This window comes from Pongo abelii, chromosome 16 (genome assembly GCF_028885655.2).
Source record: "Pongo abelii isolate AG06213 chromosome 16, NHGRI_mPonAbe1-v2.0_pri, whole genome shotgun sequence".
NCBI classification, from domain to species: domain Eukaryota; kingdom Metazoa; phylum Chordata; class Mammalia; order Primates; family Hominidae; genus Pongo; species Pongo abelii.
The window spans coordinates 51,433,588-51,461,538 of NC_072001.2; the positions used below are offsets into that span (position 1 = coordinate 51,433,588).

At 38.5% G+C, this 27,951-nt stretch overlaps 1 protein-coding gene across 2 annotated transcripts in view; it reads right to left on the minus strand.

Moving 5' to 3' along the window:
- FBN1 (fibrillin 1) overlaps positions 1–27,951 on the minus strand; it is a 235,048-nt gene that overhangs the window by 95,135 nt on the left and 111,962 nt on the right. For both annotated transcript variants that reach the window (XM_063716643.1, XM_024232279.3), the window contains exons 9-16: positions 21,416–21,541; positions 16,043–16,201; positions 11,567–11,746; positions 10,771–10,911; positions 8,926–9,045; positions 5,433–5,558; positions 3,953–4,075; positions 382–504 (exon numbers count right to left, since the gene is read on the minus strand). In XM_063716643.1, coding sequence (XP_063572713.1) covers positions 382–504; positions 3,953–4,075; positions 5,433–5,558; positions 8,926–9,045; positions 10,771–10,911; positions 11,567–11,746; positions 16,043–16,201; positions 21,416–21,541 — 1,098 coding nt within the window. The remainder of the gene's footprint in view (positions 1–381; positions 505–3,952; positions 4,076–5,432; positions 5,559–8,925; positions 9,046–10,770; positions 10,912–11,566; positions 11,747–16,042; positions 16,202–21,415; positions 21,542–27,951) is intronic.

Here is a 27,951-nt window from a genome sequence, read left to right on the forward strand (position 1 = left end):
TATTCTCCTTTGAATTCTATACTGCCCATGGACATCAATTTTCTATTAAAATGTTCATCATGAGATAATAGCATATGCACATCAATTTCAATGACCAATATCAACAAAGGAGGCCTGGAGAAAACTGAAGACAGCTATGGGATTAGGGAAGAAAAGGGGGAAGGAGAGGTGGGGATTCCTTTGCTTTTCACTTAGCTCCTCTTTCTAATCCTCAAATTAATGTTCAATTTACCAAAAAGAGAACTGACCCTGTTGGTTTGTTGCTCTGCAAATATTCTTTATATCTTATCTGCTACAGTAGAGAGCATTTGTTACTAGTGGGTTTTATTGAGTGACAGAGGCTGAACCTCTCTCATAAGGTTAGCCATGATGTTTTCTTACCAACACACACACGTCCATCCAGACCCACAGCCAGTCCAGGGAAGCATTCACATCTGTAGGAGCCATCAGTGTTGACGCAACGCCCATTCATGCAGATCCCAGGGGTTTCACACTCGTTAATGTCTGTGGCAGAGAAAGGCACTTATTAAAAATGAAGTGACATTTATCTAAAATGATAACATGTTGACAATTATGTTTTAACACTTGAAAATGGGGAAGATAGGAAATAATATGCAGCATCAGCAACAAAAGCTCAAATGGCATTCTCATTTTCCTTTGAAAGAACAGTAACAAAATCAAGAGAAATCAACTGTTGGAACTTATTTTCCATAAAAAGCAACTTTAATATATTCTCCCAAGAGATTTTTGTATCCAAAATAATCACAAAGGCAAAAACAGAATCAGAGGAAGGAGAACAATGGCTGCTAAAAGACAAAGGGTTTTGTGAAACGCATAACCAGGGTAGCTCTTCCAGGGCTCTCAGAAATCTAGGGTAATAGTAAACTACAGGAAGACTTTCCTTTTGGTATTCATCACCCAGACTGGCATCTCTTCTAGTATCACCCATGTCTTGGCTCTCTGGGAAAATTCGCCTAAAATTAAAGGATATACAACTAAAGCCTTAATGGAACACCATAGTAAAAGAACAGAAAATGAATACAGATTATTTTGATGACCATTCTTGGCCAATAACAGCACTGTATGCAGTTGGAACCCAGCAAAGAAAAATCTTTCTTAAACTTTACGCATACTTTATGGTATTTTATGTGTATACTTAAGGAGGTCTGGTAAAAGACTTTATCGGACACATATTAATAATAGCAGAGGTTTTTTCCCCCCTTAATATGGGGAAGTACAAAAGGCACCAAAATTGTGGTTTGGAAAACATACAACACTTAGAAGCAAATGATTTTAGGCCAGGTGTGGTGGCTCACACTTGTAATCCCAGCACTTTGGGAGGCTGAGGTGGGCAGATCACTTGAAGCCAGGAGTTCAAGATTAGCCTGGCCAACATGGGGAAACTCCATCTCTACTAAAAATACAAAAATCAGCTGGGCATGATGGCATGCGCCTGTAATCCCGGCAACTTGGGAGGCTGAGGCACAAGAATTACCTGAACCCAGGAGGCAGAGGTTGCAGTGAGCTGAGATCGCGCCACTGCACTCCATCCAGCCTGGGAGACAGAGTGAGACTGTGTCTTAGAAAAAAAAAGAAAAGAAAAAGAAAAAAGCAAATGATTTTATAACAACTCCTTTTACAATATACAACTAGTGTATGTGACTATTAACTTTCTCCTGACCTTAAAAAGGCAAATTGAGAGTAAAACACCTTCGTGTTTTACTTAGCTTGTGTTGTTTGGCACAAAATATATTCGGGTGGTCCAAGGTTCTGTGTACAGACTGTATTTGAAACAGCAGTTATATTTAAATACAGGAACTCAAATTGGTTAGTTATTCTGGTCATCTTTTTGTTCAAATTGTGACACACAGTAAAACGTGGAGACTACAACCTGAAAGGTAACACAAAGGGTTTTTAATAAGAACGGAGATGTAAAGTAGATCCAAAGGGAGGTAACCTTGGTCAAAGTTAGTGGCCTCAACTTTCAGAGAGTGAACAGAGAAGCCATGTTGTTGATCAGATGGGTTAACTGTGGAGACTGAATTAGCATTGATGATTCAGCTTTGAACGGTCACATCTTTGTGGGCTCAGAACTAAGTGCTCTGGGCTAAGAGAAAATCTTATCCTATGGCATAAAGAGAAAAATTATAAAAAGGAAGAAATTCAGTATACATGGGATTAATTTCTGTCTTTTTTCATCCTTTAGTCTTATTACAGTGTGTGTATTCTATGCTCTATAAGCTAGAAAAAAGAAGACATTGATAATAATACAGAGCTGTGGAGCTCTCTCTCTCTCTCTCTCTCTCTCTCTCTCAGATCCTTAAGCCAGAATGCTAAAGTTAGAACAAACCATCCATATCATCAGCACTTTCAAATTAATAGAACAACCAATTTATTGACAGGATACTATTTCACTGGTTGCCAATGGTTGCCAAACCTGGTTTCATCTATGAGGTCATAGCATTATCCATTGGCCATACTTAACGCTGGGACGCTGTGGCCTGGGTCAGCAGGAGCCTAGAGGCACTAAAAGTGAATCTTAGTGTGCTCTGTGTATCAACAAGAAGATTATGTATTCTCCTAGGTCTGCTCACAAAGGGCTTTCATATTTCTTTCTCTTATTTTTTTGGAAGCCTAATTCCAAATATTCCAGCAATCATTTTCTTCCTTTTTCTTTTTTACTTTTACAGTGATAAATTTGCACAATTTGGCACTTTGTTTTATACTATTTTACATTGTAGAATATTTCTATGTGTTAATCCTCTCTTCTCCTATAAGTTCCTCCCAGCACAGGGCTCAAAAGTACAGAAACCACCTTCCTACTTCAAATTTGAAACACCCAACTGTTTTCTCTTGCTGGGAAGACAGATTTGCACAATATTAAGAGCCATTGATGTGAAGGTCATAGAGAATGTAGGTAAACAACCAAGGGCTTGAAGTTCTTTTAAGCCTGGAGAAAATGCACATCTTGCCAAGGACTTAATACAAGGCTTTCTTCCATAACACGTTTACCAAAGCTGTCCACTAGGGGCACACAGAGAAGAGGCACCATAGGACTTTATCCTGCTTTCCTCTACCTTGAATAGCTTGACCCTCTACACTTCTGCATCTGAAACTATGCCCAGAAGCTCTAAGTGCAGCATTTTAGCAGATTTTCTGGACCTGTTTTGAGTATGAGGTTCCTTAAGAAGTCTGGTTCCAACTCAGATCCTGGACCAAGTGCAATAATCACTGATCCCTACATAAGACAGGAGACACTAAGCACAAATTTGTCTCCAGTAACTTTTCTTAGGACCCCAATTCTCAACAGCAAAAATAAAAATCCTCATTTTTGCTTCAATACCTGGAGCAATGAGATTATTTCAAAATGGTTTACCAAACTAAAAAATGGGTCTTGGTTGTTTATTTATTCTGCTTAATCCTGTTTCCCTTCTTGCTTATGTAACTTGATAAAGCCTAAATAAATTATCCTTAAAAAAATTTCTGAGTCTTAAGACGCCTAGAGGAAATTATGAGGAAGAGATCATTGCAAATAACAGTCTACACTATTCTGTCCAGATAAAGATGTAAGAGGTGGCAAATAACAGCCATCAAGAAGCCTAACCACCATTATTCCCTAAATGGAAAGAAGAGGTACAACTCAGCTTTTTTAGAACAATGCCCACATCTGTTGGAAGACCAATAGGCAGTTTGGATTATTTATTTGCTACATAGCTTTTGACTCCTTTGAGAAGACCTCAAATACGCTTTCTGAAATAACAATAGTCTTCCGGGCATAAACTGTAGCTCTTTGGATGGCTGGATTTAAGAAGGAGTTTCAGTCAGTTTTCCCAAACCAAAATTCAAGGTACTTTAAGTGGGGAGAATCAGTAAAGAAAGGCGGTACCTCTAAACAACATAAAGAGGAGAAAAGGCAGGTGAAGAACATGATCTAGGGTTTTATAGCACAAACCTTTGCAATAACGTCCATCTGATGCCAGCTGGAATCCAGGTTTGCAAATACATTTAAAACTGCCATCTTCATTGATACACATTCCATTAAGGCACATGTTCCTTATGCTGCATTCATCCATATCTGAAAATACAAAACATACATTTTCTTATGACCGGAAGAGTAAGCTTATGAAGGAAAGCAATCTGGATGAAAATAATTCTGCTTCTTCATATTTCTTTCTTTTTGTTATTACAGCCTAAGGCTAATTTTCATCCAAAAAAGATCATCTAAGGAAGGAGAAGATGGGACATATGAAATACATATCTCAAGTTCGTGAGTTTTGGCATGTACATGCAAACTCTAGGGCTAGATGTATAGGTATATTTATTTATAAAATATATAAAATTTGACTCCATATAAGTTATCAGAGTTCTTTTTAGGAATAATAGTTTACAAACTGAAAAATGTGCTAATAGCCTAGTGGGTATATTTATTTCACAGATTCATATTACTTCTAATGCTCTGAATATGAAAATAAGTCAAAACTAAGATTAGTGGAATTTGAAATGTATTTAGGCTACATCCTAATTCTTTCAAAGATGAAAACCAGAAGATAACTTGTAGTTTGAAGCAATTTTAAATAGAGGCAGGTAAAAAGTGGACTTTTAAAATACATGGCTCAACTATGGATTATAGCTGTGCCAGTGAACTTTTAAGATCCCTTAAACATTGGGGATGGTTCTTTAAATTAATCAGTATGTTATTTTATTTGATATTAAAGCTGTCTTGGGAGGCACTTGCTCTTTTAGATACAGTGTTTTCACTTACAGGCTTTAGAAAGACCAAAGTAATTTATTATATATACATATTTTAGGTATATATAACACATACATATTTTAGACATATATAATGTATTTTAAATATATATTATTTATACTTTAGATATATATTATTTATATTTAAATATGTATTTTATGAATATTATCTATATATTACATATTTAGAAATACATATATACATAATATATATACACATATATTACATATATAGAAAATATACATAACATGTATTTTACATTATATCTATTTTAGATATATATTTCAGATACTGATTAGTAGCATTTTATTACTAGGCAGACACTTTAAACAAAAAGATTATAAACGGCTAGATAATACATGGACTTAGGTATGTCCTACTTTTAAAAAATGTACAAATTCTGATTGTATAAAATTAGGAAGTATGAAATTGTGCCACAAAAGTTTCATCACACCAGGGATCTTTAAACGGCAAGCTCTCCTAGCATATTAAAATGTTATTTGATTCACACAAATGTAAATTAAGAAATGAATATTGTGGAAAATTAGGCTTCCCTCCCAGATAAAATATATAAAACATATTTGATACTTTGACATTTCACTCATTATTTGGTCTTGTTAAAGTCCCCTGATATTGAAACTGCAATGGAAGGAGAGGACTAACATTAGTATACTATTATTACCTTCACAGTTCTTCCCATCTCGTGTAACGTGAAAGCCCGCATTACACACGCAATGAAAACTGCCATCTGTGTTGATGCAGCGTCCATTATTGCAGATCCGGCCATTCTGTAAACACTCATCAATGTCTAAAATCAAAGTTTAAAAAGAAGAAATAGCTTTATTTAGGGGAGTTAAAATTATTTTATTTCCCCCTCCCTCCATTTGCAAACTCATGATCTTAGCTTTTGGTTTTAATTACTTAATAATATTCTCCAACATAAATTGGTTATCAAATAATGTAATATTTAGGGTTATCAGAGTTGAAAAGACATGATAAAAACCCTGTATAATTGCATTAGATGTAACTCTAATTTCTAATAAGACTCCTTAAATCTGAAGTCTGTAAACAAAATAGATTCTTCTTCACCATTTTTCAAGCACATCTATTTAACCAGTATAAATCATTATTTATACTGAAATTTGGCTGGCATCTTTAAACACATAATTTTAAAAGACATATTTTACAGCTATCTCAGAACAATACAACATATGCTATTTTTTTAAACAATCAACTTAATTCTGCCTGAAAACCATCAATCACATCTCTAAAATGTCCATCTTCCTTATGCCAATTCTGGTTTACGTGCAGGGTTATTGCTGATAGATTCTTAGTCTTTTAAAAAACAAATTTATGAGTATTCTACCAACCAAATAAAATATTGATTCTGTGAGGGTATTTTTCCTTTTTTTCTATTGTGGTTAATATTATGCCAAGGTACACAATAGAGCTTGACACAGAAGTGTTAAAATAACAATAACTCAAACAACCTGTATCTGATTTCTCCCTTAAAGATTAACAATCTACCCAAAGTGGATAGCATGGTACCCTGGATTATCTGTTTCTCTCAGTTTCTAGAAGCTACAAACCTGGATAAACATCAAAGAGGATGAACACAAACCACTTTGTCTACACAGGCACACAATCACTTCCAGGGCTTATTCCCAGAAGACAGGGACCAAGAAACTATGTGGAGTTGGATGGGAGCATTTCTATCTATGCAGAGTTGAGGTCACATTTGTCTAAGTGCCCTAAATATCCCCTGAACAATGAGCACGTGCGTTCATGGCACATCAGTTACTCTGACTGTTTACCCTGCGTCTGTATGGTGTCTTGTGGTTGGCCCTCAGATGCACTTTCTTTCTGGGCAGATCCTGCAGTGGTTTCCACACAAGTCATTGGACGAGCTGAGGCAGTCTGGGCTTTTCTTCTGTCTGATCTTTGTGCCAACAACCTACGATCTTTTTCTCTCTCGTTTATTTCTTAATCCTTGCTAAAAATCAGACTTGCTCCACACTCAAAAAAAAAAATGGTAAAAACCACATATTCTTGAGCAGACTTTTTTTTTAAGGATCCTATAATTTTTTGAGGCCCAAGGTTAAAATAAACAGGATAAAGAGTTCATCTTTTTCTCTCTTCCTCAATTTCAGAATGTCATGGGGTTCCCCATTGCCTTATAAGACAAATTTAAAGCTTGCCATTCAAAGTTCTCCTCTACTGTGTTTCTGCCCATCTTTCTGTCCCCTTCTACTCGGCCCCTCACTTACTTCCCAGCTATGTGCACAGCCTTTTGGACCATTCTGTTGCAACTTTCATCCACAAAATAATGTGAGCACATTCTCAACTTCTTATTTTCCGGATAACCTTAGCACTAGCTCTTAAAGAAGTCAGCGCTTGAAGTATTCAGGTCATCTTCAGTCTCCAATACTAAGTCTCAGATTGATAAGAACCACATACATGAGTTTATACTGGCTGGTCCTTGCCCCAGCTGAGTGCTCTCTATAACCACCTCTCTTTGCTTATTTAACAGTGCAGTCTCTGGACATTGATTTCATTTTATTTTCTATTATTGCAAAATGCCTAGTATGCTATTTGTACATGTTAATTATTTTAAACAATAGTCATAATATTAAGAAGGTTCTCAACTCAGTTACGTGTTCAACCTATCCATATTTATAATTAATTAATAGAAATGTTAGTGAGTTCAAAGGCCTTGTTCCAGTTTTTTTCTGCTTAAAACGGTCATTTATATGTAGTGCACTAAAACACACTGATGGCAAGAAATCTCTACATGAGAACAAAATTCAAAAATTTTGAAGCCAGTTCACTGATAAAAATTAAAACTTCTGTATGTCTTCAACTCATGAAGAGCTTTTGCTAAAAGGGGCAAATAAAATTAACTCTTGTCAATGGCTACCAATTTTCTAAAGTGATATAAACCTTGCTATCTTTTATTTAACTTTTAAAAAACTTTTAAGTTCAGGGATACATGTGCAGGTTTGTTAAATAGGTAAACTTCTGTCATGGGGGTTCGTTGTACAGATTATTTCATTACCCAGGTATTAAGCCTACTACCCATTGGTTATTTCTCCTGATCCTCTCCCTCCTCCAACCCTCCACCCTCCAATAGGCCCTGGTGTGTGTTGGTCCCTTCTATGTGTCCATGTGTCACCATTTAGCTCCCACTTAAAAGTGAGAACATGCGGTATTTGGTTTTCTGTTCCTATGTTAGTTTACGAAGTTTAATGACCTCCAGCTCCATCCATGTCCCTGCAAAGGACATGGTCTCATTCTTTTTTATGGCTGCATAATATTCCATGGTGTATATGTACTACATTTTCTTTATCCAGTCTATCATAGATGGGCCTTTTTACTTAACTTTAAGAGAGTATTTGCCTGTTTTTTTTTTCTGTCTTTACTGAATTAATGATACAGTTCATTTTGTGCTTAATTTAGAGATAGAGATGGAGACAGATGTTTGGGCTCCCTGGCAGTGATCATTGTATCTTATTTATTTCTGTTTTAGAAACTTAGTACATAAGAGTCATTTAATAAAAGGCATATTGGGTGGCTTAATAAATTAGTTAATAAACCTGATGGGAAATTTTTTATGAGGGGACATTTATAGCAGTGCTTCTCAAACTTCAATGTACATACAGATTGCTGGGGGATCTTGTTAAAATATAGATTCTGCAACAGTATGTCTGTGGTGGAACCTGAGATTCTGCCTTTCCAAGCAGCTCTAGGTGATGCTGTTGCTGACCACACTAAAAAGCAGCAAGGGCTTAGAGTGACATCCTTATCTTTTAGAACTTTCCATTAAGAAATTAATTGCACATAATTTCAACTGAAATTTTCCTCAGTTGCTGTGTCACAAAGGACAATCCCACTCTCTACTTCTCAGATGAAAAGTTAAAGAGGCAATAATAGTGATGAGACAACAGTACTGAAAATAAGATTTTCCTTCAGACATAGACGCATCCTATAAAATAACATCAATGTTTGCCAGATTTTATGACACTGTCTTCCAGCATGACAATAGGTGGAACTAAGTTCAAAAAAGCCATGGGACTATATTAGTCTCTTCCGGCATGGGTTATTTAAACTCCATGGAACTTCTTTGAAGCCAACCCCCTGTTAGCATATATGTCCCACATTCCACGCCAGGACCATACCTCGGCATTCTGTCCGCGTGAGTGTGCTCTGATATCCAGCTCGGCACTGACAGGTGTACGAACCCTGGTTGTTAATACACTCACCACCAGCACAGGGGTTTTTCTCACATTCATCAACATCTGCAAAGCACAATGTATTTTAGTGCAAAATTAGATAGCAATACCTCATAATTCTAAGACTTTCTTGGTTCCTTTTATACATATAAAACATTTTCCTTTGAGAAATAAATAACATAATAAAAGGATCTTTTTTCTTTCCACTACGATATGTCATTAGCCATTTGAAGACTGGTTGAGCAGTTAAAGTGTATTATTTTCATGTGTCATTTTGCAGAGAAAAATTCCAAACATGTAGCAACTCAACAATCTGATCTAATAAACATTTTTTCTTCCTTGAGTCTAATCTAAGAGAACCAAACAGACTAACATTTCAGAAGTGGCTTCTGGATAGGATTCCAAGTATCTCCTGAAGCTCTGTTTTTTTCCAATAAAAAGAAGGTCTAACCATATTCAAGCATTCCCTGCTGAGTTCCACTAAAATGTTAGAACAAAACATGAAGCAACTGTTGTTTAAAGGGCAGTTCTCAATCACCACGGAGTTTCCCCCATCCCCAGATGTGTTCAATACACAGGCTCACACTAGTTTTACAGTCACTTAGAATTGTCAGTACATTTAGAGATAAACTGGTTTATGTGACCCTACTTGTAAACAAGAGGAAGCTAAAATTTAGCAAAGATAACCCACTTGTCCACATGCTTCTTAGTGCCAGATACAGATCTGACCTCACATTCCGCAACCCTGAGTTAGATGTTCCCACTTCTGCTCAGCTCTGGATGACCTCTAGAAGGAGTGTTCATATCATCAGGAAATTAAATAGTTTGGGAAAATAAGAACTAATCATTTCTGACCAATCATAAATTTATAATTATAAAATTAGAATTCATAACAGAACTAAGAGGTGAACTTATTTTAAAAACAAGTTGATAGGAGCTGAGTGTTCTTATCCAATCCAACAAATTGATTATTCTTTCATTACATTTCCTCCCTTCACCAGCTTAAATGCCTCATCAGCAATTTAAACTTTCTTTCTTCCATTTAAAATAACTAGTCTAAGACAGTTGGTAAGCTACACATTTAGACTAGCATAATGTGCAAAATTCCATAATTTGGGGACATTTTTAATGCTTTCTTTTAATGGTTAGGCTTTTGGTAGGGTGTCTTAAATTGGAGTTACCAGAAATGAATTGAGTATCTTTTACAATGAAAGTTAAAAGTAACTTTAATAGGCAGAATAATGACCTTCCAAATATGCTCATGTCTTAATTCCCAGAACCTATGGATATGTTATATAGCTAGCAAAGGGGAATTAAACTTGTAGAGGGAATTAAGGTTGCTAATCAGTGATCTTGAGATGGAGAGTCCCCTGGATTATACAGGTGGCCAAATGCAGTCACAAATATCCTTAAACGTGGAAGAGGGAATTGCAAGAGAGAGCCAGAGAGAGAGAGAGAGAGAGATTTGAAGATGCAACACTGCTGGCTTTGAAAATGGAGGAAGGGGTCATGAGCTAAGGACGCAGGCAGCTGCTAGTAGCTGAAAAAGGCAAGGAGATGGATTCTTCCCAAGAGCCACCAAAAGGAAGACAGCCCTCCCAACACCTGGATGTTAGCCCAGTAAGACTTCTGTTGGACTACTAACCTACAGAGCTGAAAGATAATATAAATTTGTATTGTATTAAGCCACCAAGTTTGGGGTAAGTTGTTACAGCAGCAATAGAAAACCAGTAGAGTCAAGGAACAGAATTGCAACAGACCCTTGGTGCCAACCTAGGATGGCTCACGTACCAATACACTCCCCACGGAGGTCCAGCTGGAACCCTTTGTTGCACTCACACCGGTAACTCCCAGGAGTTGGAATGCAGCGTCCATTTTGACAGAGATAGCGGACCAACTGGCAGTAATCAGTAACGTTTACTGGCAGCACCCCTAGAAGAACATTAAGCCCCATTAAAATTATTTTAACTATGGTACCTTTCATCAGTACTTAATCTGACAATAATGAACAAGATGTTGAATCAGAAAGGAAAGAGGATACTCTTTGGGCAAAGGTCGTCTGGTGACAACAGAGCATATTTCCACCCTGCCAACAGAGATCACATTGCACTGTGAGCACAGGGGAGCTCGCAACCCAGCTGCAGCCTGCTTTTCCCTGCCCTCTTCACCATCTCACTCTCAAACCTCTAGTTTGCAGAAATAACAAAGGCAGAGAGATATTGGTATTGAACTACTTATAAAACTGCCTTGCAAGCTCTATAACCTAAAGTATAATTTTATACTTCCTCTATTAATCCTTTCTGTGAATGAGATTTAACTATCGCCCATTAACTCTCCCATAGTTGCCTGAAAACACCAATAACAAAAGGACATTAATCTCTGGAGAATAGGAAGCCTCTCGTTTTTCTCTATGCAATAGGAAAATTGAGACATACAGACGATATAGAAATAGATAACATTATGTAAACCAAAAATGAATATAACAATTTACAAACTTATTTAATGACTAAAGCAGCATAAACAAATAATAAAAAATGTTAACTTGAACAATGCAAGAAAAATAACTAGATGATTTTTGAATTCTTACTTGGTGGTTCCCGAGATGGATACGGATATTCCACTGGTGGTCGAGGGACCGGAATTTGAGGTCCAGGAGGAAAGCCAGGAGGAACAGGGAGAACTGGAGGAATGGGGCCAAGGGGTGGGGGAGGATATTCTGGTCTCCCAGGAATTACCATAGGAACAGAGCACAGCTTGTTGAAATCCTCTAGAAAAACACAACAAAACAAAACACAACAGCTGAGCTGTAGCTTATGATCATAGGCCCATAGAAGTCATCCTTATTTTTTTAAAGATATTTTTGAATAAAATTGATCCTCAGAATTCACAGGTAAATTGGAGAAAAGAGAAAGAACCAACTGACTGGATTCCCATTTTTAATACCTGCAGCAGCAACCACTCTGATACAATAATTCAAATCCAAAACCATGTTCCTCCCAAAACCTCAGAGTCTTTATCTGTATCAAAATTCACCTCATGGAAGACATAAAAGTACTACTTTCTCCATCCAGTCCCACCTGTGGATCCCACAGGGCTCTACAGAATACATTAAAAAGTTTGGATTTTACTTTATTCGCAGTGCAAAACCACTGGATGTCTTCAACAGGGGTGGGACATGATCAGATGACCATTTTCAGAAGATCATGCTTACAATTACAACATATGAAGAACATTACTGTGGGGAGGCAAGGCTGTTGCAGAAGACCAAGGGAGAGATGATGATGTCCGGATGGGGGAGGCAGTGATTGAATCGGACAGAAGTGGACAAATCTGAAGCACATTTTAGAGATAAATGTATAGTGCTCAGTGAAGTACATTTTTTAGATAAATGTATAGTGCTCAGTGAAGTAGTAAGTGTCAGAGCTCAGGAGACAAGAAGTCAAGAATGACTCCTAGTTTTCTGGTTGAGCAATTGGGTGAATGTTGGTGCCCTTGCCTGGATGGGAAAAATCATGGTGGTAGCACGTTTGGTGGGTAGAAGAAACCAAGTTCCATTTTGAACATATGAGTTTTGAGAGATCAGACATCCAAGTGGAGCTATCACCTTGCAGTTGTAAAAGATAGTGTGAAGCTTAGAGAAATCAAGGCTAGACGTGAGCTGCAGAGTCATCAGTACAGAGAGGTGCTATTCAAAGCCATGGGGATGGATAAGCTCATGTAAGCGGTGTGGAAGGGGAAGAGAAGGGAGTACAAAGGCAGAACCCTGAAGAATACTGATTCGTAAAAGAAAGCAATATCAATGGAGAAGTGGCCCATAAGAGAGGAGAAATACCAAGGGGTGGCGGGTCTGGTATGAATGCTGCATAGTGACCCTCTGAATGAGGACATCCTGACTTCATCATCTGCTTCCCTATGATTCTACATTTTTAGGATGATTACTATTTTTCACAGCGTCAGGTCTTTATCAAATAAATCATCTTTAGGTTTCAACACATTTGTTCTGGGCTTCCAAAAAGGTGTTTTTAAGCAGTATCCAGGTTTCCAAGGATGTTTTTATTTTATTCATTTTCATGTTGCCTACAAATAGCCATGTTTTATCATAGTTCCCTTCTATAAGTAACTTATGTGACTTTTAAATTTCATTTTTTTCCTCTCTTGCTAGGATGTTGGTAATTTTATTTTCACAGTTGTACATTGATTTTCTCATGGATACCTTCTATGCTAGTTTCAGCCATTAATAGAAATTAGACTAATATTTTTCTTTTCCTTACAGACTAAAATTTAACTTATTTTCAGACAGTAATAGGTCTTACTGAAATGCATTCATATTTCAACCTCACGGGACATTCTGCCAATTTACATGAGGTTAAATATGAAAGTACTGTTGGTACTTTCTGGTCCGTTTCTAAAATTTCTTCATTCATATTTGACATTTCCAGCTCAGGTCAAGTTTATGTTTTCAGAGAATTCTCTTACAGCATTTTAATTCTGATTTAACTGGAATTTCAAATTACAGAGATACTGACGTACTTGAATGTATTTGTAAAGGAATTCTATGTTGTTCATGCTTCCCTGACTCAGGATGTCACAATTCTGTTTGTCAACCAACAGTGATTCTCCCTATAGATTTATCATCTCTACGTGCCATATCCATCATTCCCTGGGAACCTGCTCTCACCAAATTCCCACCACTAAGACCGTGTAGTCTTTGAAGTCAGGGATCATCTCTAACTCATGACTAGTTCCCACTCTCAGCCTTGCCCTGCAAATTGCACATAACAGGAATTCATTAACTATGTGTTAATTTAATTAAATGACAGTTATATTAAGGAACTCACTTTGCTTCCAAGCATTTGTAGTTACCAATTCAGCCTTTCTTTTTAAGACTTTTTGAATTTATATAAAAGAAATTGAATAGCTTATCAGCATTTCTGCTAATTAGGTGGGTATTTTACTTTAAGAATGCCATTAAATTCATCTTAACCTCTCTAGGAAAGTGTATCAGACTGAATCCTATATTTCTTCCTATTTCTTACAGATTAGTAATCTTCTCATTGCCCCTTTACATTCAGGATCAGCAACGTGGGGCTAATTTTGTCAAGCTGATGTCTATCTTTCCTAACTCCACTTAACCCAAGATGATGCTGATTTATTTTTTAAAGAGTGAAAAGCTGGCCAATCTAAAATCCTTCCTGCATCACTCTCTCTAAGAGCCCAGATCTCTGTAGCACCGGTACTGGAACATTTGGACAAACAAAAACCTACCTTCAAGTTATTTTGCTCTATAAATCTGTTTTGCCCAAGGCCTCTCAGGGCTGTGCATCTCTCAGTGGTATACCTGGGAGGGCAGCTCCCTGTAAAGCCACACACAGGAACCTGGTCTTCTGCTCCAACTGTCCCAAAGTAGGTCTTCCTGCAGGCACCTAAACCTGCTCTAGTCCTCTTCTCTATTCAAAGCCTCAACACAGGAAGGAATCCACATCAAAGCTGCTGATTCCTACGTTAACATATGCATTTTAAAAGCCATTCTCCTGGTACCTAAGCCACGTCTTAGTAGTAAGTCATGTGCTTCTAAACAGTGATCTACTAAATGGTCCCCTACTGGACTCAGGAAGGTAAACTTCATCTATGTATTTGTTTATTTATGTATCATTATTTTAATTGACAAGTAAAAATTGTATATATTAATTGTGCACAACGTGATGTTTTGAAATATGCTCAACTGGTGGGAAAGATGTTGCCTAATAAGTTGCTCTCTCTATTTGAATGCCTCCTATAAGCAAGATTTTGCTAAATACTGTGGAAGTGTAAAAAGCATGAGAAATATGAGACTACAATAATGAATGAGATTTCCTACTGAGATTGATCAACCAGTAAAAGAGCAAGATGTGAACACACATATGGGACTCATGCCATAGTGATAGTACCAGCCAGAACCACGGGAGCACAAGGAAGAAGGGAGCACTTCCAGCTGCGGCTACCTTGGGACATTCATGGATTAGGACATGTTTGAGCAGATCCTTAACAAGACAAGAGGATATATAACAGGCAAGGATGGCAGGAGTAGGGAGAAAGAGCCTAAACTGGCAAGAAGTTTTAGAAAGAAAGCCAACTTGAATTTAGAAATGCTCAGATTGGGTGCAATGAAAACTCAATCACATAATTTAAACTACTATAAAGAACAAGAATTAAAAAGATGAACTGGGATTAGATTTGGGGACTCTAAATGCTGTGCTAAGTAGCAAATGTTCTTTGCAAGAAATGGAGTGAATTGGCCACTAAATATTGCCCGAGTTCATCCTGGGGAAATATTTTTGGACATCTTTCTGGACTAACGAAAGTGTGCTGTATTTATGTATTTGTTTAGTTATGTATTTTTAAACTAACGAATAAAAATGTACGCATTCGTTATGTACAACATGGTGTTTTGAAATAGGCTCAATTAGTCAAAAGGTGTCTCCTTTTTCTCCCCTAGATAAAATTTTTTAAACTGAACTTCACTGACTAATACTTTGGGAAAGGTACATGGCAATGGTGGATTTCAGAGACTAGTTAGGAGATTACTGGAACAGTCCAGACTAGAGAAAATATGCTTCTAATGGAAACAAAAAAAAATGGACAGATAAAAGAGATACTGTGAAGGAAAAAAAAATAAGCAGGACTTAGCAGGAAGGAAAGGGTCCAATGTTAGGAAAAAGGAAATGTGTCTCCTGAACAACTTACCCGAAAAATTCTGAAAGCTGAGTTTTACTTTACTGAGCTTTTGAGTACTACATGAGAGCCATTAAGTACTAAAATGAGAATAAGTACTTCCCCAAAAGGTTTCTGTTTAGTAGTAATATGGCAGCTAAGTAAAAAGCAGTATCTGAAAACATTATTCTTTGTACAGACCCCTTTTTTTCCCTGTGCATTTTCTAGGGAAATTTCCCTGGACGTCATCTCTTATGTTTCCTGGAGTCTACTCATTTACCCAAGTTTCCATTACATCTGCATCATGCACATTGCCACTGGGCTTGTGAGGGCTGGGATGGGATATTCTGCAGATAACTGGAAGGGCTCTTACCGGTTGCTCTGATGGGACACATCTCAGGGGCGACAGTGACCCCTGGAGACCAGCATCGGCCGGCATCACAGCAGCACTGCATTTTGGTTATGGACTGTGGCAGCTGGTTAGAGCAGCGCCCGTTTGTCAGAGCTGTGTAACAGTATCCTGGGCGAACATCTGAGGACGAAGAAACACATACACACACACACATCACTGAGATCAGACTCGTAAAAACACTCCCCTGCCCCAGCAGCTCCATACTTCACACTTGGGCTACGGCAGGATTAACTCATACCTCTACCCCCTGGAAGGGAAGCTGCGAGCGCTGCACAGGAACAGTGCTCAGTCAGAAATCCCTGGTCTCACACCTTTTGCCCCTGTGTGCTGGTGCACTTGGCTGAAGTCCCACATTCCATACCCAAGGTGGGAACGAATGATTAAAACCATGTGTGCCATAGAAAAAGAGAGACTAAGAAAATCACAAGCAGTGACAGTTAATTATTTATAAAGACATGTCTCTATGCTGAAGACAGACTGGGTTGTCCCTGGTTTCAAACTGCTTAATTCGAGCCATTTTAAGAAAACATTTATGTAAATCTATTTTAAAACAATATTTAGTCTACATTTCTAAAAGATCTTTCTTATTTTCCAGTCTGCAACTGTGACAGTCAGACATAAGTTTTTGTTGTTGTTGTTGTTATTTTTGAAGAATGAGCCACTTTGCATTTAGATCCAATGCTTATTAATCAAGATTTCCTTTTGTCTTGGGGCCCTAACAGATTTTATAAGGTACTAGTTATTTATAACTTCAAAATGGCACATGATTCCAAGTTCTTAGTCTTATATGATACAATAGCTCTAGAAGGATTTTGTTGTTGTCGTTTTTGGCAGAAAGTGTCTTCTCAAAGCAACATGGTAAGACATATTTCTATATCACTTTTATTGGGTTACATCATGTCTAACTGTCATGACATCCCACACACTGCAGTGCAGCTCTGGGTTACCGAAAGAGTTTGTGACATAGGAAAACCTAACTGCTCCATATGCCTTTGAGATATTACCGTGAAACAGTGAAGGCAGGTAGCAAAATGCAAAACTCTTTTACCGCCTGACATGTGCTGAGGGTGTACCTCTCTTCAAGTAAACTATATCTCTATAGAGATCATATAAAATTAAATTTTGAAAGCAAATAGTATTGCCAATATGCTTGTTATTTAAAGCAAGGGTCTCTAACCCCCAGGGGCCCCAATCCCCAGTTCTGGTCTGTGGCGTGTTAGGAACTGGGCTGCACAGCAGGGCGTGAGCGGCAGGTGAATGAAATGAGTGAAGCTCCATCTGTATTTACAGTCACTCCCCATTGCTGGCATTACCGCCTGAGCCCCACCTCTGTCAGATAAGTGGCAGCACTAGATTCTCATAGGAGGGTGAACCCTGTTGGGAACTGCACATGCGAGGGTTCTAGGTTGTGTGTTCCCAATGAGAATCTAATGCCTGATGATCTGTCAGTGTCTCCCATCACCCTCAGATGGGACCATCTAATTGCAGGAAAACAAGCTCAGGGCTTCCATTGATTCTACATTATGGTGAGTTGTATAATTATTTCATTATATATTACAATTTAATAATAAAAGAAATAAAGTGCACAATAAATGTGCTTAATAAAATGTGCTTGAATCATCCTGAAACCATCCTCTCCTCCCAGTCCATGGAAAAACTGTCTTCTACGAAACCAGTCCCTCATGCCAAAAAGGTTGGGGACCACTGATTTAAAGGAATATAAGGGTTAATTCCTTTTGTAAAGCAAAGATCTTTCATAGCCAAAAATCCGTCCCTGGGTTTCCTGTAAGTCTGAATATTAAATTTCAAGTTTTCTCAAAGAGGGTCATACCTGTAATTGTTATCATCTACATCATTCTTAAGAACACAAAGCCCTCATGTCTTGAGGCTTCAATAAATTAATAAAATAAAAACAAGGGTAATTTAGAAACATTTAAATTATTAACATCAAGTGAAGAAGGTTAAAACAAACCTAGACAAACCATAAAAGAAAATTATGGGTCAGTTTTAAAGGATACAAGATTATTTCCAAAAAGTACTTAAAACCACTAGCCAGTATAAATGTGCTTTCCAGAATTTTTTTGTGGTTCCAGTTCCTGTACCTCTGGTCAGACTAATAGCTTCACCAAAGAGGCAGAACAAGTTTTATTCCAGCCTGGTCCAGGATAAACGGCTGGAGAGGGAGTATAGACAAGTATGCTCTCTGTGAAGCCTCAGGTGGTACCTCCCCCCATCAAGAGGGCAGAGAAATTGAACTTCCTACATTCTAATTTGTAATGCCTTAAAACCACTAATACTTTATATACTTGGGAATTAGTAAATATTTGGGGCATGGAAACCAAAGACTGTTGAGAATGGGAAGAGATATTCAAAACTGGCTTATATCCCAGCTTCAAATGAATGCAGTGGTCAAAACCCAGTGTAAACACTTGACCAAATTATGGAATTTGTACATATAATTTTCGGCATGGGCTATCTTTCAGAGCAAAACTAGGGCCTACAGTTGCCAATGACAAAAGCTTAATGGGCTAATGTCTATTATTTTGCAAATTAACTATGATACCATGTTATTGCCCATCTGGCTGACTTATATGTTAAATCAATGGGTCACAAACTCTTCATCAAAATGGTGAACGTTGGGGGTAAAAAAAAATTACAAATCAAGTTTGGGTTACTGGCAGTCCCTGATTTACAAATGGCACCTGCACATATAATAATAATTTTTCTAATTTCTTTTTTTGCTGAAGAAGTACCTTTGTTAAAAATACACATTTATATAACTTATAATTTTAATGAAAACCTACAGGCTAATAAGTAAAGGAATGAAAAAACTGAAAATCAGAAACCATTTGGAGTAAATGACCCCCAGGACACACCAGCCTGAAGTTTTTCATTTCGTTAGGCAACAGTGCCACACCAAGTGGGGGGGAACTGTTGTGGTGGTATGTCACTTTGTACAGAGGGTAAGGGGTGGCTGTAGAATAACTTGAAGACCTTCAGGAGCCAAGCTAAGGGGACCTAAAGGGACACAGAAGGAACCACAAACATCTTCTATTTTAAATCTGCCCTGGCCAAAACATCTGGCAGAAAAGCAGGAGGAAATCTCACTCTTTTCTCCCCTTTTGAATCACTTGGCCCTTATTCTCAGGACCCAGAAATCACATTATATCAAAGCAAATATATTATGGATTAAATAGGTGTTTGCAGGTCATCTAGCCTGTCAACAGGCCTCTCCTAACCTGTCACAAACATGGTTGTGTAAAACCAGGAGCTAGGAGTTGTGAGGCTCGAACTAGGGAAAGGACATCTTTATGACTCCTAGGAGTCAAAGAGAGAGAACAATATAAAAAGATAACCCTACAGGTAGTATTACAAATGCCACAGGAAGATCAAAGAACAACAAATAAAATAATACTAAAAGAGCTTAGAACACAAAGGGAGCTCGGGGCTGGGAGGTCTGAGAGTCTCAGAATGTGGCGGCAGAAGGTGACAGTTGGAATTTTACGGTTAGAAGAAATGTGCACGGAAGATACTGCATACCACTATCTACATAGGGGGTTTTCTCTTGGTGAGACCTACTCATTCCAAACAACTGTCTTACGAACAAGCCTTGGATTTGTTTATACTGTCAGGGGCTACTTGTATTTTCTCATCACCAGGGATAATTTTGGGGTCTCTGTTGTTTACCATGGAGGGAAACAGGAGCACCGGGGAAGGCAGAAAGGTCACTTGGATCATTTTGTATGATAAGTTGCTAATTACGGGCACAACAGAGTTCCAAAGAAGAAACAGGGCTTGCCTAGGGATCTGGCAAGAAAGAGTGAACTGCATCCAGAGTTGAGGGGTAGAAGGCAAAATGAAGGAAGTCTGGGCTGTGCACTCAGGTCACAGTGGAATCCCAGATCCCTCTCTCACTACCCACTTAAACTATTGGGCCATTATTTATCTAACCTCTCTCAATCTCAGCTGCTTCCCATCTACAATACTGCTGTGAAATGAACATCATCAAGTCAGATAATTTACATAAAACACCTCATACCCCGTGATCCATGAATCTTAGTTCCCTTCCATTCCTCCTTTGTAAAAAGTTAGTATGGATATTATTTGATAAAAAGAAAATAACTTTTAAAATGTGAACCATCTGATATTTAAATATGTCTTAATCCCCATGTAGTTTGAAGCTCTCTTAAAGTCCTTAAATATCAGACTGTGCACTTTGGAACTTGAATTTTAATCTAGAACACTGCACTTTTAAAGAAGTCTTAACAATTATTAAATCCAGCAGCTGTCAAATCTATTTTTTTTTTTTTTTTCAGATGAAGTCTCGTTCCATTGCCCAGGCTGGAGTGCAGTGGCGAGATCTCAGCTCACTGCAACCTCCGCCTCCTGGCTTCCAGTGATTCTCCTGCTTCAGCCTCCCAAGTAGCTGGGATTACAGGCACCCGCCACCACGCTTGGCAAATTTTTGTATTTTTAGTAGAGACAGGGTTTCACCATGTTGGCCAGGCTGGTCTTGAACGCCTGACCTGAGGCAATCTGCCCGCCTCGGCCTCCCAAAGTGCTGGGATTACAGGCGTGAGCTACTGCGCCCAGCCAAATCTATTTTTTAAACAATAGAACCCCTTATTTAATTGATACCTGACATGGAAGTCTAACACTCACAGCAGATAAAGTGAAATTGCTATGCCTAGAATGTGTGTGGGAGTGTGGGGGGACAACAGCCCTTTCCACTCAGCTCTCTCCCTTTTCTCTGTGCCCTCCGCAATCCCTGCAGCCCTGGAGGGCTTTGAAACACTTGAAGGATCCACTGGACACAGACTGAAAACCACTAATTTCTAAGTCCTAATGGAAAACTACCAAGGGTTTGAGCAAGAGTGTTATTTAATCAAAGCACTATTTTAGGAAGATAAATCTGACAAGATGGATTGTAGAGAAGCCAAGAAGCAGGGAGACCAATTAAGAGATTATTGAAAAAATTCAGGCCAAATTAACATAGGTTCCGGGGAATGACTGAAGGTGGGGGTAAAAAGAGAGAGACACCTGGGATGGCTTCAAGGTTTAATGCTGCATGACTGCAACATTAATTAACAGACTGAAGATATCTGTAAGGTCTCCTGGATCATTCCTCTTTTATGGGAGGCAAAACGTCTTCAAAATGACCACAAGGTGCCTCTGTTCTTCAAGAGGGCAGTCAACTGTTTAACACTTTTCCAAAAATGTACAGTTTACCTCAGTTGATAAATTATATGTGCTCCTTAACAAGCTTGTTTAGAAAGTTGTTTGTTATGGAACTGACTTAAACAAACCATGCATGCTGTTTGTAATTAAACCTACCTATGCATCTGGTACCATCTGGAGAGGTGTAAAAACCAGGGGGACATTTGCAAAAGTAACTGCTGACTGTGTTTGTACATTCGCCCCCATCACAGATTCCAGGAATGGTGCTGCATTCATCAATATCTGGAATATAAAAAAAAAGAATCTCAGCATTTGTAGAACACAATATAAAACCATTCGTCAGTACAAGGATTCAGATGTTAACACTAGTCAAATCATGTCCCTGGAAACAGCTACCTTTAGAAAGTAAAAACTGCATGGAGAACAGTCAATTCAAAGGTAGATGCTGCTTCTTTCAACACAGACTTACCCAAAAGATTTACCAAATTCAATAGATTAGGGCAAAATGAAATCACCCCCCTTTAAAATCTAAAACTGTGTACTGTTGTTTCACCAAGTAACTATAGCATGTTAATGTTACAAATGTCATTTATTTTAAAATTTTGTTTTCCTTTTGTTTCCATGTTTTGCATTAAGTTAAACTCTCCTACTAATTATTTTATATTCTGTATCACTTCTTGCATTGCTTTTCAATCTATTTTCCACAATGCAGATACTGGAATCCTACAGAAGAGATCTTGTGATCTGAGTGCTGATCCCAACTTGGCCAACTTGGTGTTCTCAGTAGCATCCAAACTACCATTATGATGGTCTTCTGTGGTTGGTGAATGAACTGTGATGGACACTGGGTGCCCTAACCAATGTCCCCTTCAAAGAGGGACTTGCTTCCCAGGAGGCTGGGAATACTGTCAACAGACGGTCTTTGGCTCTCAGCCCCTTCTAAGATTGCCTGAGTCTCAGAGAGCCACCTCACCCAAGGTCACACCCTTCCCAGGCACCCGACACCCAATAAGCAATTGTGGAGGAGGATCAAAGTCTGGTGCATCCTGCCCCAAGGGAAGACAACACTGAAGGTCACTCCAATTCCCCAATTCCTTCTGGGGCCAGTGGAGGCTGTTGATGGGCTGCACCCCAGCTTGCCTTCTCTGCACGCTCTTGCCTCTTCCTCTCCTCTTCTGCAGGTGTTGATCCCAAGGACATCCTCTAATAAACATCCTGAATGCTATGGAGGCCAAAGCTGGGGTTAGCCCTCAGGGCTTGACACCACTGGTTTCCATCAAGGAAGCAGTAAAATTCCCTTAGGACAAATTTGGCCATTTCCTTCAAGGAGAGATTTTCAATAGCCTGACCCACACACTGACAAATGTCAACAGATACGGCACCAGCAGAAGAAGAGAAAAAAAATGACAGCTTCCTTCTTAGGCTAGAAGTAAACTCAGGGCACAGGGAATCTGCATGGTCTCCTCTCTGAGACCAGCAGAGCTTTCTACACTGACTTTGGGAGAGTTGACATTTGACCCAGGCCTCCTAGGAGTATTACAATGGCCAGCCTGACACCGTTAAAACTGGGAAAGGCTTACAACCCCCAATAAGAACATTTATTCTACAGGCTAAGTACTCTCTTCATTTATAAGACAAAATAGAATTCTAAGTGAACCAGATTCAAGTATCTTCTGACTCAAGTTCACCTTGTTAGTAAAAAAGGCAGCAATGACAGTGTTTACATTCAGTTTAACCTTTTTAAAACCAAAATCACCATTCTTCCATGCTAGGCTAGAGGCTAAACCAAACAATATTTCACTGCTTATATTAGAGTCAATGTTAACATAAACAGCACTGTCATTGCAAAATTATGTAACGGTAAAGGTGCACATTCTATTCTGACAGATATAAATTTCACTAGAGTCTGTGAAAGGGTCAGGTAGAGAAACTGCCAAGGGCAGAGAGAGCCTAGGGTTACCCACGTAATATCTCAAGGCAGCCACACTTCTACTTAACACAAACAAAAAGCAAGTGTGTCAAAGAGCCTACAGGATTCAAAGCTTCATTTAAGGATAGACGAAGCCATAATTGTAATTAAGAAGAATGTACCTTTTTCAAAGTGTCCCTAAAAGTTAATATCTGAGTCCTACAACACCTGCCAAAGATCACAAGAGGAGACAATGTGGTATTAGATATTTTTTCTCAACCCATTAATATAAATGACAGCTACCATTCTTATTAAGGCCACTTAGAGTACATCAGTATCCAAAAAGTTTAAATGACAGCCCATGTCAGAAAAATTTGTTTAAACAATAGAATTAACATTGGCAGAATGGGGGAAACATCTTTTCCACGCTGGCTGAGTGAGATTTGGGCCCTTTATTGAAGATAACAATAACAACAACAATAATGATGAGAGTTTGCATGTGCTGAGTGCTCGGCATAGTCAAAATGCTTTATCTGTACCCAATCATCTAATCCTTATAATGCAGGTAGGATTGTGGGCCTGATTCTATACCTCTGGTGCCCAGGTATACCACTTGCATTACACTGAGGCCTTCAGAAAACTGACATGAATCAAACCTAAAATAAGAGCAAAGAGGCCCATCATTTATAAAGTGAGGCTAAACCCAAGTCTCCAACTGGCAGGGGTTTTTATGGTGGGTGTGGGGAGTTTCCACCTAGGTACATGCCTTTGAAAGCCAGCAGGTCAGGAAATATGTCATAGTGCACACCTCCCTGAGTTCACATAGATTAAGATAAAATGGGACTAGGCTAAATTGTTACATTTGAAGGAGCTTAAATGACTTCAAATTCCCCTTAATATGTCTCCTTCTCAGTGACACACCCTTTTGCCTTCAGGTGTCTAGTGCCTTTCCCCTTTCCTAAACCACCTTGCTTCTCAGTGGCATGGCTTCGTAACAAATAAAAGCAAGAGTTCTATCTATTACCAGGCTGTGGTGGAAAGTTCCTGATGGCAAAGGCCAGAAAAAGGTGTTTGAATTGGATTGACTCACACTCTGAAACTCGTTCATATGAATTTATTATTTCTCCAAGTTCTTCCCACTCTGTGTTCACCTCTTTTTAATTGAATTTGAGGCATCCCAAGTTAAGAGGGAATTTGAGAACGGTCACTTTCTCAGTTTCTATAAATCAGGCTGTGTCAAATGCCAGCCATGAAAGTAAACCAGGTGGGGAGGCCTGCTGGGGAGTGGTGCTTGGCTGGGAAGAGCTATTTCCGTGCTCTGGACATTTCTCCCTGCTTCCTTGAGGCAGGAAAGGAGGCAGAGCTGCTGGGGAGTAGCTGTCCCATGGTAGCTGTCCATGACCCCACTGGCTTCTTGCTGTGACCTTAAGAATAGTCACAAATGGCAGATCTCTTCCTTCCTTATTCACCACCTGTCCTTTGTTTCTGCTCCTTCCCATCGTTTGGTCTCATCTGTTCTCCCAGAGCATTATTCCCATGCCTAAGCCCCTTTATCCTAGGGCTCCTCTGGCAGAATGGGAGGAAAGAGTGTGGAGGGCAGATGGATGGAGCTTGGTGTCTGTTCTGGGACAGGCATCACCATCTATTACTTGGCTATCTAGAAGCTCCATCCAAGATTGTGGACTTGACAAGAGAAACCTGATCCTGACAGTTAACCTGATCCTGATTGCCTAGATACTAATACAACGAGAGAAAAAAACTAAAAACTGTGGCAGCTGTTTAAAAGTAACATGTGACACACTAATGATCACGAATGCCACTGAGCCTGTAAGCTTAACTTTGTTTGATTGTACAAACTCAACCCAGTGTAAAACGTATCACTAAAAACTAAACAAGCTGATTCTTCGAGTCATGTTGACAAAAACATCAGCCATACTATTTTATAGTCACACCATGTACGCCAGCTTTTATTCATGCTGCATCCGCTGTCTGATCACAACTTGAAAATGGAGTCTGAATTCTGGAACTGGAAAGAACCCCCACATAGCATCTTGTTCAACCCCCTCATTTGAAAGTTGAAGTAACTCAGAGATGGTAATTGACTTATCTAAGATCACACAAAGGATTAGGGACTTGACCACGGGGCATCAAGGATGGGGGCCAGGCCTACCTTATTTCCAGGGCTCTTTCACCTTCACCGCAGAGATTTTTTTTTTTTTTTCAACTAATTGCATAGAGAGAACCAGTTACCTTGAACAGTAAAAGTCTAGGGCCTGCAACCAGCTGAAAGAGGATGGAGCCCCATCTGTGGTAGTGGGTTAAGCCACCCCAGGAATTCTCCTTAGCTCCTGAAAGAATAAGAGCCCCTAACAGTAAGTAGCCATGAGATAAATATGCCATTATTTTGGAAAGGGGAAGTCCTGAGGTTTTTGGCTCACATATTATGGAGTGCATGGATTTAAAAGCTACATTTTTAAAAAGGTCCTGTGCATCATGCAGTGCTATTATAATTGCTAAAGGCTGGGCTGGCGATAATCTAAATCCCAAAATATTACTGGTTAATTAGGAATCCAACGGACTTCTTCCAGAAATAAAACTTAATCCCTTAATTACGCTTTTTATTTCTTAATTTCCTCCCATAGTAACCTATGCAAATATGGACTTGGTTTCCAAAGAAAAAGGTTCATGTGTTCTTTCAGCAGGCATACTCTACAGTCATTGGAAAGATCAACAAAGAAGGTGGGCATGAACTCTGTTTCCTTTTTTCTCAAATCACAGCTATAAATCTCAATCTTTTCCTTCTTAAATGTATGAAAATTTAATAATTGTTATTTAAATCCCTTCAGCTTAATTTACATTTCAAAATGTCCTCCAATTATATGTATTTATAAAACACTTTTCCATAACTTTTTTTTTTTTTTTTTTTAGTTTTTGGAAAGAGGGACATTTTAGGAAGGAAGTGAGAATTCTGCAAAAGGAAGATCTCACGGAAAGCAACTCAAATAATGGCATTCTCAGATCTGAGAGAGTGAGGGTTAGCATCTTGTGAATTTGCTAAAGCCAATTTGATGGAATTGGTTTTTCTTGAAAAAATTCTATGAAAAATACTCAATTCCTTCCCCTCCAAGTCTAAAGGAAGCTACCTTTAAAAAGCCACTCAAAGCAATGGCAAAGGTACCAGGACATTTTCACAAGGGCACAGAACCCCACGGTTATACTCATCATCTTTCTAGGGCACATATTCAGTGATTACGGCCCAGACTTCCTGGGTTCCCTCTATTGACCATCTAGACACCAGCCGATGCCCAGAGTTATGCCATTTCCACAGTGAGACACTGTAACCGGAAAGGAGCAAGGACGTCAAAGAAGTGAACCCAGCTTGCCAAGAGCTCTCAGGGTACTTCCTGATTACTTTCTTACCAGAGTAAGACAGGTCAACCCTGCTCACACCAGTCTCCAGGCCAGAGAATGTACAGCACTAACAGGACATTCTCTTCTAGTATCAATTTTGCATTGATACTAGAAGGAAAAGAAGGAAAAAACCATTATCTAAATTTAATGTAATAGTAGATGGCAAAGGAAAAAAAATCTAGCCAAAATAGTCTGTTTTTATCTTGCTGCTGACTTTCACATGCAGCTGGAAAATTTTTGTGTGTGTGGAAAAGGATTAAGTAATACTCAGACTGAGTTTTTGGTCCACTGGATACACCACCATAATAGGTTTCTTAGCATCAATAAAAAGATTCGAATGATTTTTCTTTCAGTCTGAGCATTAAATTAGAATCTTCTGTCTAGTCCACATCCATAGACCATTCCTGTTAATTGACTTGTCTGAGTGAAAAGCAAGAGACAAAATCAATTCTAGTTCAGGCTGGAAGCCATCATAATTTCAGAAAACAAAACACAGACTGGACAAATCATAAGGACTATATTCCCCTCAATCTTGGAGCTGATTATATATTCTGAAGCTGAATATATTAAACTGAGAAAGCCTAAAAGATAAAACACAACCTATCGTTGATGTAGGTTTTGCATGTGATAAACTTTAATGGCTTGTTAATGTCATATATATATGTGTGTGTATATAGATATATGTGTGTATATATATAAATATGTGTGTTTGTGTATATATGTGTGTGTGTGTATATATATATGTGTGCGTGTGTGTGTGTGTGTGTGTGTGTGTGTGTATATATGGCCTGAAAATCCATTCCAGAATAATAACTTTCATCTAGGAAAGAGGACAATGTAATATGGCTCAGCAAGCACCAGAGTGTGAGTTAAAGAGGTAAATTTGAGCAGTCTTGTCTGAATGGCCTCAGACAGGGCACTTAATACACCCAAGACACCATTCCTTAATATATAATGTAGAGTGTGGAACTAGCTGAGTTCTTTGCCCCTTTCAGTGTCAACATTCTCTGCTTCAAATTTAGATCTACAGTACAACTTCTAAAATACATTGGCCTATTGAGAGTCAACTTTATTGTTCTTTGAAACTTAAAATGTTTTTTTAAGAAGCCTTTAGAAAGAACTATTTTTTCACAACTACCCCAAATAACTATGTATAACATGTTCAAGAATGCAGTATCAATTATAAATTCAATGATGATTTATAACCTAAAAACAACTCCAACTCATAAAGATAGTTCTATCAGAGTTAGATTATTCAGTTTCAGGGCAAGTAGATATTAAATGTCTTACATGTAATTTATGAATTGCACCTTAAATTTAAAGCTGTCTTTTGCTCATCTGATATACAGTGGCAACTGACAAGGTTAATTAT